Source organism: Cupressus sempervirens, chromosome 10 (genome assembly GCF_028749045.1).
Source record: "Cupressus sempervirens isolate cs-2001-9-10 chromosome 10, ASM2874904v1, whole genome shotgun sequence".
Classification (NCBI taxonomy): domain Eukaryota; kingdom Viridiplantae; phylum Streptophyta; class Pinopsida; order Cupressales; family Cupressaceae; genus Cupressus; species Cupressus sempervirens.
The window spans coordinates 869,867,055-869,885,255 of NC_143127.1; the positions used below are offsets into that span (position 1 = coordinate 869,867,055).

An 18,201-nucleotide genomic window follows, 5' to 3' on the forward strand; every position below is an offset into this window, starting at 1 on the left:
TTCCTTCTTTTCTCCTTAAAACCTATAAATCGGAGTTAGACAATGCTAACACATTTAAACTGCACCATGAAGACTATTGAATGAATTTCTATGATTTTTTCACAAAGCCTTTATGGCTGGTGAACAAAATTGTAGAAGTTTATAGGAGACGTCTATTCAACTACCATTTTATGAATTTGGAATTAATGGAAGTAAAATGCAATTTTGAAACGACGAAAAAAAAAAATCAAACAAGATGAAGAATATGCAAATTCGGGGATTCAATTGCTTGTCTGGATAGAGATCTCTTAAATACAACTCGACTGATTACCTTTCTCATGACACGATATATAACTATTATTTGCCATCCACCCTCTTTTTCCTCCTCCGATGCCGCTTGTATTTTTATTCTATCTGATACTTGATAAGAAATGTAAGTCTTCTGCTACTGCTAATAGTGTTCTCTTAGAAATCGGAGGAAAGGAAATGGAAGGGAATGTTCAACGTAAGGAATGCAATGGCGAGATCCTCAAATAGCAATTGAAAATGGGCAGTGAATAATATTTTGTTGAACCCATAATACCGTGTGAACTTGGAAAATGGATAAAAAGTTAATTTGTGTCTGAAAAATGAAAAACTGTTTTTTAATAACTTTAAAATGCATCAGAAAGTACTTAGCAACGTGGGATAAACATTAAAAAATCATTTTTTGATAGACTTTTGGTCTGTTGGTAAAGTTAAATAATCTTTTTATTTTTATGGAGTTTTCTGGTTGTTTAGTTTCAGTTTCTTTCAATGTTTATCTATTAATAATGTTAAATAAAATACACCCACACACATACACTTGTTATATTATGTGTGCACATGTCTTATTGAACTATATATATATATAGTGATTGTTGTTTTTATTTGGTTATATGTATTTTTGAACTTTCTTTTCATTTTTATTTGTATCTTATTATGATTTTTATCTTATTCTTATTTATTACTATTTCTGTGTTTCTTAGTGGTGGATGCCCTTTTTTCTTACATAGTCTCCTTCTATGATTTTACATCTTGGTAATATTACTCGCTTGCTTCATTTGCTTATATTTATTGTTATTTTCCATAGGTTTTCTTTTTATTATATATTTGTTTGTCCGTGCATAGTTTTTATGTTCTAAGAATTCGTTAGTTGTGTCATTACTTTTCCTACATTTGATTGATTTCTTGGTCTTTTTCCTTTTGACTTTTTTGTTCTTTCTTTCTTCTTGTGTGTGGAGTGTGTCCTTGTTGGTTCCTTGTCCAACCTCCTTTCCTCCTTTGGTTAGCATGCAATCTCTCTTCCTCTTGGTACCTTTATCTTTTGGATCAGTCAACCTCTGCAACTCATTTTGTTTTGCATCTCTTGCTCTCTTTTCATCCTGATGATGGATCGCATAGTGTGATTCGAAACGTTGATGGTAAAAATCTCTACACAATCAAATCCAGAAACAAATATATTATGCAATGGATTGTGGAAATCTGATCTCTTTAAAGTTAAAAGTGTTTTAAAGAAAATCTAGCTGAGTACAAAACTCCACCATTATAAGAGATGAAGCAAGAATCATACCCTGAACAAATTTGATGGAACGGATACCATCAGCCTTTGATTCTTAGTCAAAAAGATTCAGCTTAGGACCGTGTGCTTCTAAAAGCTAAAAATGTCTTTATAGATTAGAAAAACTTTCATTAATAAAAACATAAGTATTTAATTATTTAATATTAAAATAATCACAATAGAAAAAACTGTTGATATAATATGTACTACATGTAGGCATTAAACTATACAATTAGTTCAAATCATAAAAGTGCAAACACTGGATGGAATCCTATTTAGCTACACAATTCAAATGATTCAGCGAGGAATTAATATACCCACCAATCTCATTTGTCATGAACCAACACCAAAAAGAGGCATTGTGTTAGAGTTGTGTTAGAAAACTTCATTCTCAGGTTTCCTTATCATGATATTCTCACCCCACAAAAGATTACATAGAATCTTGATCATGAAAACAAATCGCTAAGTTGGGAAAATAAAAACAACTTTCTACAATATTGGATTCATTTTAACTTGAAAATATTATATTGTAAAAGAAATCTACTGTAAGTAACTTTTCTTTACTGACATTAAATTGCATTGGCTGGACCCACAGTATGTAAAAACTCAATCCCTCGTGAATTTCTAGTTGACTAGCCTAAAAACATTGAACCACCAAATTGCCTACTTGAACTTCCTGCATCTATCTCTATACAACACATGGAATGTATGGACTTTTACACTGGCCATGTATGGAGCTTAATAAGATTTCTCGTAGATACTATTCATAATATTTGAGTTTTGATGTTAGAACGAGATGAAAAAGCAAACACAGCCCAGCCGTCTCATCGCAAATTGTCTGCAAACATCCTCAATTTATCATTTGAAGAGAAAATAGGGCAGCCAGTGGCACCAGCATACCTGGGTGAACATATATCTTCTAGAACATCAATTCAGATGATAATATATGATATTCTAAAATGACCTATACTGCGTTCCTTATAGCATTTCCTTCAGCTGGCACTGCTGTTCATTGAGGGACCCTCCTCTGTTTTGTATGGCATTTCATTCACAAATAAAAATTTATCTTATTCTCAAAACATTAATGTCACATTTCAGAATTTCAGCAATTCCCTGTCCCTAAACCACATCCATATCCAAGATATAAATGGTAACATGAATCGGTTTCTTCTTGACAATCTTTTGCATTGAAACGACACTCCTCTGCACATATTTCAATACCTAATGTTTATCCTGCATCTTTCAAGTGCTCTCAACGGGGTTTATTTAGTTTCAATGTCTCAAAGTTAACAAGTACTACTCCCTCGAAGAAAATGGGAGGTGTATTCTATTTCAATTTTTTGTTAATCTTTCATCTTCAAAATTTACCTCAAATACAATATGGTTGTTAATTAACTACTGCTGTTTTTACCTCACCACAAAGCGTTCGTCAGTTAACTACTGCTGGCTTTGATAATTCAATGAACTTCTGATACACTCCTTGGTTGTACCTCCATGACAGCCATCAAAAAGCAATAATGGTGGCAAGTTCCAAGAGTTGATCGCAAACCATAAAATCTTATGTGACACCTACTGCCTTAGACATGTTACAGTCAATCTTACCTAAACCCAATTAATGATTAAATTTAACAGTTACGATCTTGAACCTTTGATTCTTTGATAATACTTACTCCTGATTTGCATCTAGGAATAGCCTCTGGTGACTTCTGCCATCCCCACTTTATAAATAAATGCAGCCATTCATGAAGCACTTCCATCTGCTTTCAACAGTTACTGGCATAGAACATGTGCAACTGATTTGTTTCTGAGAAATTACATTCAAAATAATTCACATAAATTATCAACCTGGACTGTTACAAACTAGAGAAGAGTATCAGAATATATTCACAGAATTTTATAAAATCTGACACTCTCCTTTGACAGCTGAATCCGCGACCTAAACTTTACATGTATAGTTCAGACTTCAGAGGATCCAAGTATTCAATAATTACTGAAAGTAGAGTTCCAACTCCTGAATAATTAGAGCAGCATCTCACTAACTTCTGCAGATTTCTGCTGAATATGGGTGCCATTAAGATATTTGTCACTCTTCATTCTTTATAATCATCAGTGGTCAAACTCTTCTTGATAACTGCAAGTATTCTGACTGCTATACCATCGGAATCTACCATTAGCATCTGTCATTCAAGGTCAGCAGTTTGGAAGCACTTGCTGAATCTTGTAGAAGAATAGCAATCAAAAAGCTACAAAATATTATGCTGGTTCACGAGGACGAGCAGCCCATAGAGAACTGAGTGCTCGGAGACGATTGAAATAATCCCCCATTGCAAGCAAGCCCCTGGCTGCTTGACGAGTTGTAAGAATTCGATACATCTGCTGCAGGGTCTGTTGCCGTAGATTGTCTGCCTGTTTAATACATCATTAATTAAACTCTCATTAGTAATATTTTCTAATATTAATCACTAGCATATTCAATTCAAATTTATTCCAAAGAATGATGACACCACCACCACATAATCAGATTCACATTCCAGACACAAGAATCTAGAAACCACTAATATCCTACTGGCCAGAAATAGCTCAGGATACTCAAAATATTAAGACTTGGATAGTGCTCGCTATATAAAAATATCATGAGAACCCAAAACAATGACAGTTCTCTAAAGCCCTCTCTCTGGAAAATAATAGAAGCACTAAAACAAGCATCCTCCAAAAGGAATATCGTATAAATAAGAAGCATAAGCAGGACCTTCTGATCTCTGTTGCATGGTTCTTTGGTGATTAACTGAAGTTTAAACACAATTTTGTAAAAATATTGTCATTTGCCTTTTTCAGACATAAGTAATTGGGATTTCCCCGAGCCTATTATATTAATTTTGGTACGTTGAGGGGTAGTCTAGAGGGTAAGATCAGGGAGATAATTTAATAATATAACTCAAATAGTTGGAACTTCAAGTTATATTTATAAGAGGTAACATGCTTTATTAATATTTAATATAAGAGGGTTCAATATTAAAAAATGCTTCTGGAAAAAGGGGTTAATGTAATGTTCTATTAAAAAGGTATTCCCTATATACTTCCAGAAAAAAACAAGAAATGATTTCTAAACTAAAATAGATGTTCAAAAAGGACAGTCCGGATGCACAAAAAAAGTATCCATTTTATGAAATCAAAAATCCTTTTCTCCGAACATTTGTTTATCTTCTTGCTTGAGGATAAAAACCCTATAGATATTTTGGATTTGGAGACAAAACCCAAAACCCTTCGTCATAGTTCCGCCAAGGAAGCACAGTGTGAAGAAAGTACCAGAAGTATTTCTAACTTTTTATTTATGTTGAAGGTTTTTAGACTATTGGGTTTGTTGCAGTTTAGTTTCAATTTTGTTGGGAACTATCAATATCTATTTGCCATTCATACCAAATCTTAATTAATTTGAATTTAGAGTAATATCTGTTCTCAGAATTTTAGCTGCACATACAGTTTTATCATCGTACCATGAGAACTCAAAGCTTGTTTTAAAAATAAAGCTGACTAGTATCTCAAAGACTGTCATACAATACAAAGGTATAGTGCCATTACTTGAAGGAACACTACAGATTTAAACCCTTTATGCCTGTTATACCATCGAGATACAACGGTGTACACAGCAGTCTACACTCTCTAACCAGTCCATACAAGGTTGTTATTAGTATTGTTATGACTGGAAATGCAGCTATCTGGGATGCTGTACAGTGCATGGAGTTTTCATGACCATTTCCCACAGTTTCTGTTACAATATCCTGTCCAAACAGCATCTTGACATGGCAAAGATGCTGTTGATGACCATTGCACCTGCTAATTCCATTTTCAGGCTTCCATACCCATCTTGGAGATCTCATACCATATTTTTAGGGAATGTATATCTTTTAGATTTCTGTCATACAGCTATACGCAATGGGAAGCATCGACTGCTGCCCACTATATTATTGTAGCCATTATTATCACAATATCGATTCAAGTCCGTGATTTGATTTTCCGCCAAAAATTGAAGGCACTGTATAGAACATAAATTCAGAATTTGTGTTTCCTATAAATATTGATTGATTGTTTCCTTATTGTGTGGTTCTCTGGTGAATCATACATTGGCATTTGTATCGGAGTCTAGAGAGCTTAGTTGCCAAACCCATATATTAATGATCCAAATTTTGCATTTATATATTGCAATGCTAAGCAATGTACTGCCAATAAACAATAATAGATTTAAATATTGATCATATTCTATAGTCACCATAATATTTATGGTTCCACCCACCCTACCCACTTTGGGATCCCACCCTACTCACTTTGGGATCTCTATGATAAAAAGTTGTTAGAACTGTGCACTTATAACTTATATTTAAAGATCACATATTCTAATTTGGGACTAAAGTGGTATCAGAGTTGTGATCTTGATTCTTGCCAACCTACAAAGAGAGTCAATAATTTGATATTGAGTATAAGTTTATAACACGTATGCCAATGAGATAAACAAAATTGAGGTTTGGGTTCTATGAGAGAGAGAGAGAGAGAGAGAGAGGGATGCATGAATTAACATTAGAAGGGAGTTAGTGCATCAGAAAGAAAAAATATTTTCTAAGTTGCCAGATTTGGTACCGGTTTGGGTTTGGGTTCAGAGAGCGGTTCATAAGTTTGGGTTTATCCATACAAAAAAATTAGAAATGCAAAAATTGACCCACTTTGGGATCTCTATGAAAATGTTACGGGGAGACTCGTTTCCACCTCTAGGAGACACGTCTCGGAGACCTTTTGTGTCTCCAGAGACCTCAAAAAAGGTTGGGGACTTCATGACAAAGTCTCCTAGAGTCTCCAAGTCTCCAAAAAATAAAATTTCCCCAAAGTCTCCAAATAAAAAAATTAATGTAAAATATAATATTGAATTATTTTATATATTTTGGCCCTCATTTTAATGTTTTTTAATAGAAAAATTAAAACCAATGACAATCTAAATGATTTAATTATTTTAATCATTTTAATATTTTATTTAATAACTTAAAAAACATTAGAATTATTTATTTTTATTCCAAAATCCAACCCAACCAGCAATAATCAGAAATATTTAAAATTTTATTTAGATAATAACATGAAATCCAACATGGAGAGTGATGATTTTTTGGAGAGCATGGTAGCTGAAAACCTTGAGATGGATGATCACAACCTTGTGGAGTAGATAATAGTATCATTGTCATACTAGATACAAGATAGATTACTGACTTTTATTTACAGTACTAAGTTTTTTAGTTCTGTTTGCATATCAGCAATTTAACATCAAACTATATTTTTTTGAATTTAAAGTTTGAATATGTAATGATAATATCAGCAATTATTAATCTGATATGATGATGATCATATGCAATATTCAGAAATCAGATGACTATGAGATACAGTAATGTGATTATGTGAGTTTTGAACTATTTGACTCTATATTAATGTGACATTACTATTAGTGTTTAATTTAATCTTTTATTTTTACAGTTTTACTATTTTGTATTTAGTATTAGACTCTTAAACTATTAAAAAAATTGCCGTCTCCAACTACCCCCGTCTCCTATTTTTGAAAAAAAGGCATACCAGTACCGGAGACCTCCAAGTTTCCCCATCTCCTGGCAACCTTGTCTATGATACATAGTTGTTAGAATCTATGCACTTATATTTAAAGATCACATATTCTAATTTGGGACTATAGTGGTACCGGAGTTGTGTTCTTGCTTCTTGCCAACCTACAAAGAGACTCAATAATTTGATACAGAGTATAACACATGCATGCCAATAAGCTAAATAAAATTGACGTTTGGGTATATATTAGAGAGAGAGGGGGGCCTGAACTAACATTAGAACGGGGGGGGGGAGAGAGAGAGGTGTGTGTGTGTCTGCCCGTCTCTGTGTGTTGGGGTCACTATTCTGTTGACACATTGTTGATTCAGTTAATATGAAATCTTTTAGTCAAGTTCTTTCAACAATCCAATTTCCTTCTGATAGTAAACCATGCAATACAACTAATTGTTCCTAATAAATTTTACTTGAATATTGATATATCATACAATTACATTTAATTTATATTTGACATAAAACTCATTTTCAATGCTGATTAGATTCCTGTTAGTAGAATGGTGAGATTGCTATTTGGTTGCAAATAAAAATCACTCAATTTTCTACAAATAGATCACAGTAGCAGATTTTGTTTTGGACGTCACCAATGAAGTCATAATTGCAAGGTGCCCATAGGTGTACCAAACCAGTACCTACATCTGGTTTGAACCAAACCTAGATCCGGCCTGTGAGCCGGCAAACTTGGCTACATAGAATATTTTATTAAAAGCAAAATTATATTTTTCACAACAGCCCAAGCACTAATCTAACAGATAAAGGGAATCAATGGCTAAAATCTGTTTACGAAAGTATTATTCTCATATTAGCTGAAAACTTTTCCCTTTGTCATCTAAAATATGGTCTGAGCTACAACAAGCAAGATAAAAGGTTGGTAACTTTTCTTGGTTACAACTGTTTCTACCCTAGAGTAGTTCAAGTGGAATTCAGAATATAGTACTTCATTTGTTAAAGTCTTACTCATCACTGGAAATAATGAATAACTATCAAACATGGCAAACTGAATCATCTATATTTTCTACTCAGCATGAGATCATATCATGTAAACGAGATATTTGAGATGGAACAGAAAATTTCGCTAGAGGACCTAGTAACTATATTAAATACTGACCTACTTTTCTCATTAAGAAAATTATACTTAATTTGAGAAAATTATTTGCATAGGTTTGAAAACTATGTTAATTAAGAAAAGCAGTGCCTAACTTCCATTAGATGCATTGAAAAGATCATTAAACAATCAGGAGAAGCCAATCCCAACTCAATGCTGACATATAATAGAAAAAACTAGTAATTCTTATGTTCAAAGAAATAAAAGAGAAAATATTCGCAGACAACCTGATGCACAAAGCTCTCAAGCGTTTCAAGCTTTCCCATTGCCATAGCCATTTGACCCATATAATTGGCTACATTTGGTGTACCTAGAGAACCTCCTGCCAAAGTATCAGCAAGAGCCTGCTGAAGTGCTTCCATGCCTTGTGATAGTGCGTCTTCTGCCTGTTGTGATGACTGTCGCAAATTACAAACTGATAATACCTGCTGCTCCGTTAATGGCTCAAGTTGAGGAGTAAGAATCTGATAAATAAAATATTATTATTTTATGCCAATGAATATTGATAACAGACAAATATTGTTAGAACTTTTTATCATGAACCTTCAGGTGCATACTACAAATCCTTAAGTAGCAAATGTATACTGAAAAACAATTAATGAGCACAATAATACTTTGAGTTTTACTGGACAATAATTTACAAACAAAACCATGAAATAAAAAAATATTAATCTGGACTGTGGCCAATTCTAAAAGAAATCTTCTATTAATGGTCCTCTTTGTTAGATAATAATTCCAAGCTGGGTACTTAGAGAGAGATCCATTATGTTCACTCATTCTGTTAATTTTGCAATGCATGATGTTGATAACTGTTAAAAGGCTACACTAACCAATCACATAATCAAAATGGTAATATTCACCTGTCTAACATCATCATTCATTTAGAACCAATTACTTAAACTTGACCCTCAAGAATTTTCAATTTAATGTTGAGCATCACATACCCACTTGTAACTCAATGAATGGACTCCCAACAAAACTCCCTTGTAACCTCTTCTGAGAATGAGAATTCAGAATAAACTACAAGCTATAAAAGGATTTCAATTTCTCTCTTCTCATCATTATATTAGCTTTTTTGTGAGTAGCATCTTTATTCTCCAAGCTGTGGTTGGGTATCTAAACAAAGGCCTCCCAAACCATATTGTGAATTGCATCTAAATACCATACCTTCTCCTCCTATGACCACTTCTTGTCTTCATCACATAGTACTCCACAATAGACATGTTTTGATGTATGGCAGCACTTAGAGCATTGCATTTATCATGAACTCTTGTCATTTCGTCTCCTTGAGTAGGTTGTTCCTCTTCCGTAGGTGTTACCCATTAACTTTCCAGAAATTTGGTTCTAAAAGTCATTCAGGTTAGATTACCTAAAACCTTGTCATCGCAAGAGCTACTCCCTTCAATACTATTTCGAATATGCCTAAAAGCATTCAATTGGAATTCAAGCCTCTTAGGAGTTAAACCATCTCAGCCATAGTGTTCCTTATATTAGCCTAAAACTCTTTGTTTTCACTAACCATCCCTGCCATGGTACCCCACATATTAGTCTGAAATTTTTTGCTTTCCCTAATGAATTCTTGAGAGTTGTCTTCATTTCTATCACCCATTGCTGCCTCTTTCTTCTTCTTTCACTGATACCTTAGATCTCTCTCACTCAAACTCATGAATCTGAATTACAAACAGAGGCTTGCAGGATGCAAAGGCTCTAATAAGTATTCTGATTAAGATAACATCAATGGAGGATCTACTGACATTGTAATATCTCTAAGTTAATGGTGATTAATTGTCCGGATCTTTACCTCCACCACAAGAGACAATGATTCCTACCAACGTCCTAGGTCCTTCATGATCATGATAAGTTGGAACCATTGAAGTTGACATTTTGAATTCTTGAGGAAAGAAGTCAAGATTTTGACTCTATGGTTGAACCAATCATCCCGTTAGTTAAGAATGAAGCCAGCCACGAGTTTACAGGTATTTTGATTGGAGGAATGATCAACAAATTACCAAAATTAGAATAATGCAGCGGCAACATGAGGGTGCCCTCATGAAAATGAAGTGGAGTTCAATTTCCAATTGGAGCTCAACGGTTGATGAATATCAAACGTTCAATAATGGATATAAGTGTAAGATAATCAAAAGACATCCTCGTTAAGAATCCATGCAACATTGGATGACTCACATTATGGATAAACACCATAGGATTATTCCCCTTAATAATCACCTAACTGCATTAAGAACCATTAGCGCTTTAACTTTTGGGACCTAGAAGTCTACATGATGAGGCAACTGCATAATGAGTTTAGTGGCATCAACATGAAACAATGGAAACATAATGAAACATTCTATGTATTCACTTGGGATCTAGGAATGATCATGACCATATAAGAATGGTTGCAGGAAAGCATTTTCCAAGAGGGAGGAAAACAAAAAGCACCCAAGACATAAAAAAATATGTTAAATACTTTTTTTGAACCCTAAAACAGCCCATATGAGGCCATTTTGACCTAAAAGTAACTCATTTCACTCTACCATCTTTGTCTTATTTCGGCTTTTTGAAGAGCTGCTGATTTTTTTATGAAGGGGATTGATCAACAAGTGCAAGATAGCTTGCACAAAGGAGATTTAAGAAACAAAGGTAAGCATTTATGTAAAGTTTCTTACCAGATTTCAATGTGAGGCTGACTGATGCACAACTTTGATTGCAGGTTTGAACACTGATGTTGCTGAATTTGATTTGCTCCAAAATCTGTATATGTTAGTACAGAAATAACAGAGATAACAAAGATGTTCTTGAACTTGAGATGCTATCAATCCTTTGATATACTTGCATTAATTGATTTCAATGCCTTGTTATGTCCGGGAGATCGGGTATACATACTACACAGAGGGGTGTAAGGGTGAAGGGGTATGTCTTTGAATGGAGACATGACCATTCATTGTCATACTGGTTCAATGTTAGTTTATCATACCCGATTTTAGTTAGACTTAACACAAGTCTAAACATGTATAACTGACCCTAATGAACTCGACTCATATGCAGCCCGATATTTATATAGATCGATAATGATCTTTAAATCAAAGGAATCAGAATAAGTTTCAATCATGGCTGAGATGTGATCTCAGATTATATATATATATATATATATATATATATGTTCATCGGTTCAATTATATCGATCATATGCAGAATTATATATATACTGAGATTTTATATATATATATATATATATATATATATATATATATATATATATATATATATATATGCCGAAGCTACATGTTTTAACACTCCCTCTTAGCTAGGGAAGACAAAGTGCATATATATAAGTTCTCCTTATTTAAAAAGTCATATCACCTAGATACTGATATACTTAAGAAAATCAATTCTCATGATATTCTTTCTAGTTAATCAATTCTCATGATATTCTTTCTAGTTATGGTGTGTACACAAATATCAAGTCTCATGATATCTACCATAAGAGATCATGGTATATCCATAGATATTATCTCACATAATATCCACCATGATAAAAATGAACATACTGATCTTCTACAGATATCACGTCTCATGATATCTATCAACATATCCTTTTAACTATCATGACTTGTCCATGAATATCAAATCACATGATATTCATCATGATATTAATCTAATAATTATAAAGTCATCACCTTATAATATTAGAGTCAACATTTCATTGTAAAAGATTGTCACCTTTTAATAATGTACATAGGGTAGGCCCATAAGTCATAGAGTCACACATATGACAAAAGAGTTTACACTTTAAACATCTTTATTAAAAATAATACAAATTTACAAAGTTGAGACTCAATCTCATAAACTTACATTTCAACCATACCAAGTTTCTTTCTGAAATGAATGACCTTCACTTTAGGAAGAGCCTTGGTGAGAATGTCAGTTGTTTGATCACCTGTATTAAAATATTCCAACTAAATAGCTCTTCTTTCACCATGTCTCTTACATAGTAGTAAGGAATTTCTATATGCTTGGATCTATCATGAAATATCGGAATCACAGATAACTTGATGCAACTTTGGTTATCACAGTGAATAGTGGTAGGTTTCAAAGGCTCACTGAATAAACTAGAAAGCAATTTTCAAACCCACACTGCTTCTCTAGCTCCCATAGCTACTGCAATATACTCTGCCTCAGTAGAACTCTGAGCAACTGAAGCTTGCTTCCTACAAATCCATGAGATCATAGCTAATCCTACACTGAAACAACATCCTAATGTGCTCTTTTGGTTTTTTGCACTTCCGGCCTAATCAGAATCAGTATATCCATATAACTCCAAGCTAGTATTCTCATATTTAAGTTCATACCCAATAGTGCCTTAAAGGTACCTTAATATATGCTTCAATGCAACAAGATGTATTTCACAAGGTTCACACATGAACTAACTTAATTCATTCACAGTATAGTAGATATCAAATCAATTAGTATGGATTCAGCACTTGCTTCCTTTAGCTTGTGTAAGTTGGTTTCCATAGGTGTTGACATAGGTAAACAGTTCCACATTCCAAATCTTTTCAGAATATCGATAGTACTCTTCTTTTGATGTAGGAAGATATTCCCATACTTCTGACGAACTTCCAATCTAAGGAAGTAATGAAGAGTCCCTAAGTCCTTCATGTCAAATTCAAAAGTCAAATCTTTCTTACACTGATTAATAAGATGGTCTTCTCCTATATTAAAGGTCATCAACATAAAGAATTAGAATCAACATATCACCTTTAGTTACTTTAAAGTAAATATCTAGATCAACATCATTCTTGGTGAATCCAAGACTTAGAAGGTATTTATCAAACCTTTCATACCAGGCTCAAGGACCCTGTTTGAGTCCATATAGAGCCCTTGCAGCATCATGAGTCACAAATCCTTTGGGTTGTTCCAAGTATACTTCTTCCTCAATTGTTCCATTTAGAAAAGCAATTTTTACATCCATTTGATGAATTTTTCAACCTTTAGTTGCTACAATGGCTATTACAGTTCTAACTGAGGTATACCTAGCAACTAGCACAAAAGTTTCTTCAAAGTCAATTCCTTCCTTTTGAGAGAATCCTCTAGCCACAAAACGAGCTTTATGTTTTTCAATGCTAACATCTGCAACATACTTAACTTTGAAGAGTCATTGGGATCAAACAACAGATTTTCCTTCTATGTCTAGGAACTATGTCCCAAACATCATTTTTTAGTATGGACTAATACTCTTCCACCATTGCATCTTTCCAAACTTGATATTTAAGTGCTTCAGAAGCATTAGAAGGTTCAGAGTTTGGAATCTTACACATGAATGCATTGTATGTTAATCATCAAGGTCTTTTGCTTTCTTTGAATGTCCCTGAAGGTGCTGCAAATTCATCTCCTTCCTCTATAATTTTCCTTGCTCAAAGTGGCCTTTTAGAATTATTATCAAGACTCTCTTCTTGAGTCTCTGGAAGGATCTCATTTTCATTTGAAGCCTATTTAGGGTACTCCCAATGAATCTTAGGAGCAGAAGCCTCTTCTAGGGAACAGGATAAGTCATTTGTATCTAGTTTATCTGAAATTTTGGCTCTTTTGAAAGCAATATCTTCTTCAAATATGACATCTCTGTTGAGTTCTATTTGTTTCTATCCAGGTATGTAAATTTTGTACCCTTTTATTGTTTCACTAAAACCAATAAGAATTCATTTTTTTCCAGTAGGTTCAAACTTTGTCCTTTTCTCCTAGGTACATGAACATACACAAGACATCCAAATATCCTTAAATGGCTAATGTCAGGTTTCATTTCTGAAAATACTTATTTAGGAGTTTTGTTGTCCAAATGTAAGTGAGGACATTATTCTAAATATAGACTATTGTATTAGAGGCTTCAGCCCAAAATGACATGCTCAAGTTTTTATCATATATCCTAGCAACTTCTACAATGGTGCTATTTTCCTTTCAACAACTCCATTTTTGTTGAGGATTGTAAGGAGCTCTAAACTCTCTCATAATCCTAGTAAGTTTGCAGATTTCTTTAAATATTTCAGAACTGTGTTCTTTCCCATTATCTGCTCTTAGAACTTTAATTTTCTTTTCTGAGGAGTTTTCAATGATAGTTTTGAATTCTTTAAGTTTAGAAAGAATCTGTTCAGATTCTTTGCACTTAGGGAAGTAAATCCATGTCTTCCTTGAAAAATCATCAACAAATATCACACAGTACAAGAACCCTCCTATAGATGGTGTATACATGGGTCCACATAGGTCAGAGTGTACTAGTTCTAACACATCTTCAGTTTTGCTCAAAGTATGAGGAAATGACTTTTTAGTGTTTTTTCCCAAGGCACAACTTTTGCAGGATTCGTTGTGAATTTGACTTAAATTTGGGCATTCCAGTTACCAACTTCTCCACAGATGTTAGAGCACAAAAGTTGATATGACCTAATCTTCTATGATAGATTTCATTTGAATCTGAAGTCTCATGAACAAGTGCAAGATTTGTCGTAATGCAAAGCTCATATAATAGTCCGTGTCATACTACTCCTATTGTTTGAGCCTTTTTTATAGTTGAAATCTTAGCCCATGCTAGTACTTTGCCTTCCACGAATTTAATTCTATAACCATCATCTTCAAGTACTGATATAGATATTAAATTTCTTTTAATACCTGGTACATATAGGACTCCAGAAAGCTGAATAGATTTTCCGGATTTCAATTTGAAGGTGCAAGTCCCAATTCCTTTTACGGAATGTGCAAAAACATCTCCAATTGTAACTTCTTCCTCTATTTCTATTTGCATGCTTTCTAGGTTATCTTGATATCCAGTGATGTGTCTTGAAGATCCATTTCAATTATCCAAATGTTGGACTTGGTTGATATTTGACTAGACAAGGCTGAGTAGAAGGCATATTTCTCAAAATCTTGAGCTTTGATTGATTTATCAATTTTGGCAAATGATGCTTGAAGTTTCGATCGATCAAGACAATTTAGTGCATAATGTCCATATTGATCACATCTGGAACATTGAATTTTGGACAAGTCTTTCTTCTATTTTGACTATCCTTTCCATAAAAGTTTCCTTTCCTTTTAGTGTTCTTCTTCTTACCCTTCTTATGAAAGTTGGTGTGAAGAACATGAATGTCTTCATCTAAGGTTTTATGTTTTCCTTTAATCATTAATCTAGACTCTTCTTGAAGACAATCAGATCTCAATCGATCTAGCTTTGGGATTTTAGATCTTGCATTTATACCTTGTACAAAGGACTCCGAGGAATTTGGTAGTCCTCCCAACGCTATTAGGGATAACTCTTGGTTGTCAATCTCATAACTGACTGAAGATAATTGATCTCTCAATTCTGTGATTCTCATGAAGAAGGCATTTATTGTTTCTCCTTTATTCATGCAGATATTATTCATTTGTCTTTTAAGAGCAAGTTTTCTACCAGTATTATTTACTATGAATGCTTTTCAAGAGCTTTAAACATGCGATATATTGTTACATGTTTTGCCACAATAGGCACTATGTGATCTCGAATGACATCCACAATTATCTTCATGGCCTTCTGATTATTCTCGATCCATAAAGTTTTCTATGGATCATCTTTAGGTTCTTCCTTTTCTTCTTTTACAAAGGATTCTAATTTGTTTTCTTTTAGTAGTATCATCATACGAAGTTTCCAAGATTCAAAGTTATCAACACTTGTATGGTGGTGTTTGAATCTTAACATGTTTGTCATCTTGAAGAGTAATGAGAGACTACAACTTAATGTGAAATCTGATCTCTTAAACTTAATGAGATCTCTCCTTAACAAGGCTCTGATACCATGTAAATTTTCTTACTAGATTTCAATGTGAGGCTGACAAATGCACAACTTCAATTGCAGGTTTGAACACTGATGTCGCTGAATTTGATTTACTCCAAAATCTATAAATGTTAGTACAGAAATAACAGAGATAAAAAAGATGTTCTCGAACTTGAGATGCTATTGATCCTTTGATATACTTGCATTAATTGATCTCAATGCCTTGTTATGTCGGGTAGATCGAGTATATATATTACATGGAGGGGTGTGAGGGTGAATGGGCATGTCTCTAAATGGAGACATGACCATTCATCATCATACCGGTTCAGTGTTAATTTATCATTCCCGATTTTAGTTAGACTTAACACGTCTAAACATGTATAACTGACCATAATGAACTCGATTCATATGTAGCCTGATATTTATATAGATCAATAATGATCTTTAAATCAAAGGAATCAGAATAAGTTTCGATCATGGCTGAGATGTGATCTCAGATAATATATATGTTCATTGGTTCAACTGTATCGATTATATGCAGAATTACATATACTAAGACTATATATATATATATATATATAGACACACACACACACCCATATATATGTATGTATGTATGTATGTATAACAGTATGTAAATCACACTAGTATATTTATACATATGTATATATGGATCTTGATCACAATTATTGTCAGACCGAAGCTACATGCTTTAACAACTTAACCTATTTTTTAGTTTTTTTAATTTTAACAACTTTTTTCGAATTTTGTGATGATTGTTTTCAAAATTAATTTTTTAAATAATCTTTTAAGAAAAAAAGTTCAATTTGTTGTTATAACTTTTTCATCTTCATTTTGAACTAGTATGCTTGCATTTCTCTATTTTTTCCAAGGTGACTCCAACTGTGGAAGATGAAGGCAAGTCACCAAGTTCATCTATAATAACCCATGATGTAGTTGAAATAAAGTAACTATTATGTTTAGTACTTGTTAAAGCTAGTCGGGCTGGGTAGTTAGGAGGTGATGGAATGCATCGGTTGGTTTCCAACCAACCGACCCTTCTATAAGTACTTGGAATATTGTCAATGTACGCATGTTGATTTTCATATTAATAAAAGAAATCATTTCCTCGCCTACTAGTATTATGGTATGAATGGTACACTCTATGTTCTACTTCATATGTATCTCAATTACGTTGTTCTATATGATTAGCATATCTTTGTGAACTTGAGTGATATTTCCACTCTACATTTTTGGCACCATTGCCTAAGTCCGAACCTAGAGGTCAGCAGGATGGAGTAATGGGAAGGGCTTTTGTACTGCTCATCCAAGTAACAAATAGTGACGGGAAGAGGAGGAAATAACTAGGGAAGATCAATTGACACGTGACAGCTAGGAAGTTGTTGTCGATCAGTACATATGAAGGGAAGCCCGTGAGAGAACAGTCCCCAAAGGTACAGTACGCGACGAACTTCCAATGCCACCAGCAATGTACGACCTCCTAGGAGAGATTCCTCACCCGTTAGCAAGCAATTTGTTGCAAGTAAAAGAGAAAAGACAATAAAACTAATTCATGCCCCTGATTCCAAACATATATCCTAAGTGGGTACAAGGAGAAGAAACTAAGGAAGAAGTCACCTTGAGAGCACTACATCTCCAGCAGCAGCAGGAGAGACGTCGTAACTTGAGGAGAGGACAAGGGGATTCCACAAGAATCCAAGAAGGGTTGATTGAGTATGCAATCGAAGGTATAGCAAATTTGGTCATCTCAGAGACACCAACAAGGAAGTTGGGATACAGAAATCCAGAGACACCTGCAGAGAGAGATCTTCAACAGGAGCAGAGTCAAGAAGAAGAGGATACTTTCAGTAGTTCCTCCTTGAGAACGAACTTCCAGTCGGAAGGTGTTCCATCAGGAGGAAGAGTTCCATTAGGAGGAAGTATTCCATCAGGAGGGAGTATTCCATCGGGAGGCAAAGTTCCACCGGGAGGGAGTGTTCCATCAAGAGGAAGAGTACCATCGGGAAGAAGTGTTCCACCAAGGAGGAAAAAGACCCACATAATGGCAATAGACAAAGAAAAATTGCCAAGGTTCACAGG

General features: G+C 34.1%; 1 protein-coding gene across 20 annotated transcripts in view; it reads right to left on the bottom strand.

Annotated features, from left to right (window-relative positions):
* Positions 1 to 3,316: 3,316 nt before the first annotated feature.
* Positions 3,317 to 18,201, bottom strand: part of LOC149536781 (transcription factor TGA2.2-like) — a 106,924-nt gene continuing 92,039 nt past the window's right edge. For all 20 annotated transcript variants that reach the window (XM_089804032.1, XM_089804042.1, XM_089804029.1 and 17 more), the window contains 2 exons: positions 8,537 to 8,773; positions 3,317 to 3,964 (listed from right to left, as the gene is read on the bottom strand). In XM_089804032.1, coding sequence (XP_089660158.1) covers positions 3,812 to 3,964; positions 8,537 to 8,773 — 390 coding nt within the window. In that variant the 3' untranslated portion in view covers positions 3,317 to 3,811. The remainder of the gene's footprint in view (positions 3,965 to 8,536; positions 8,774 to 18,201) is intronic.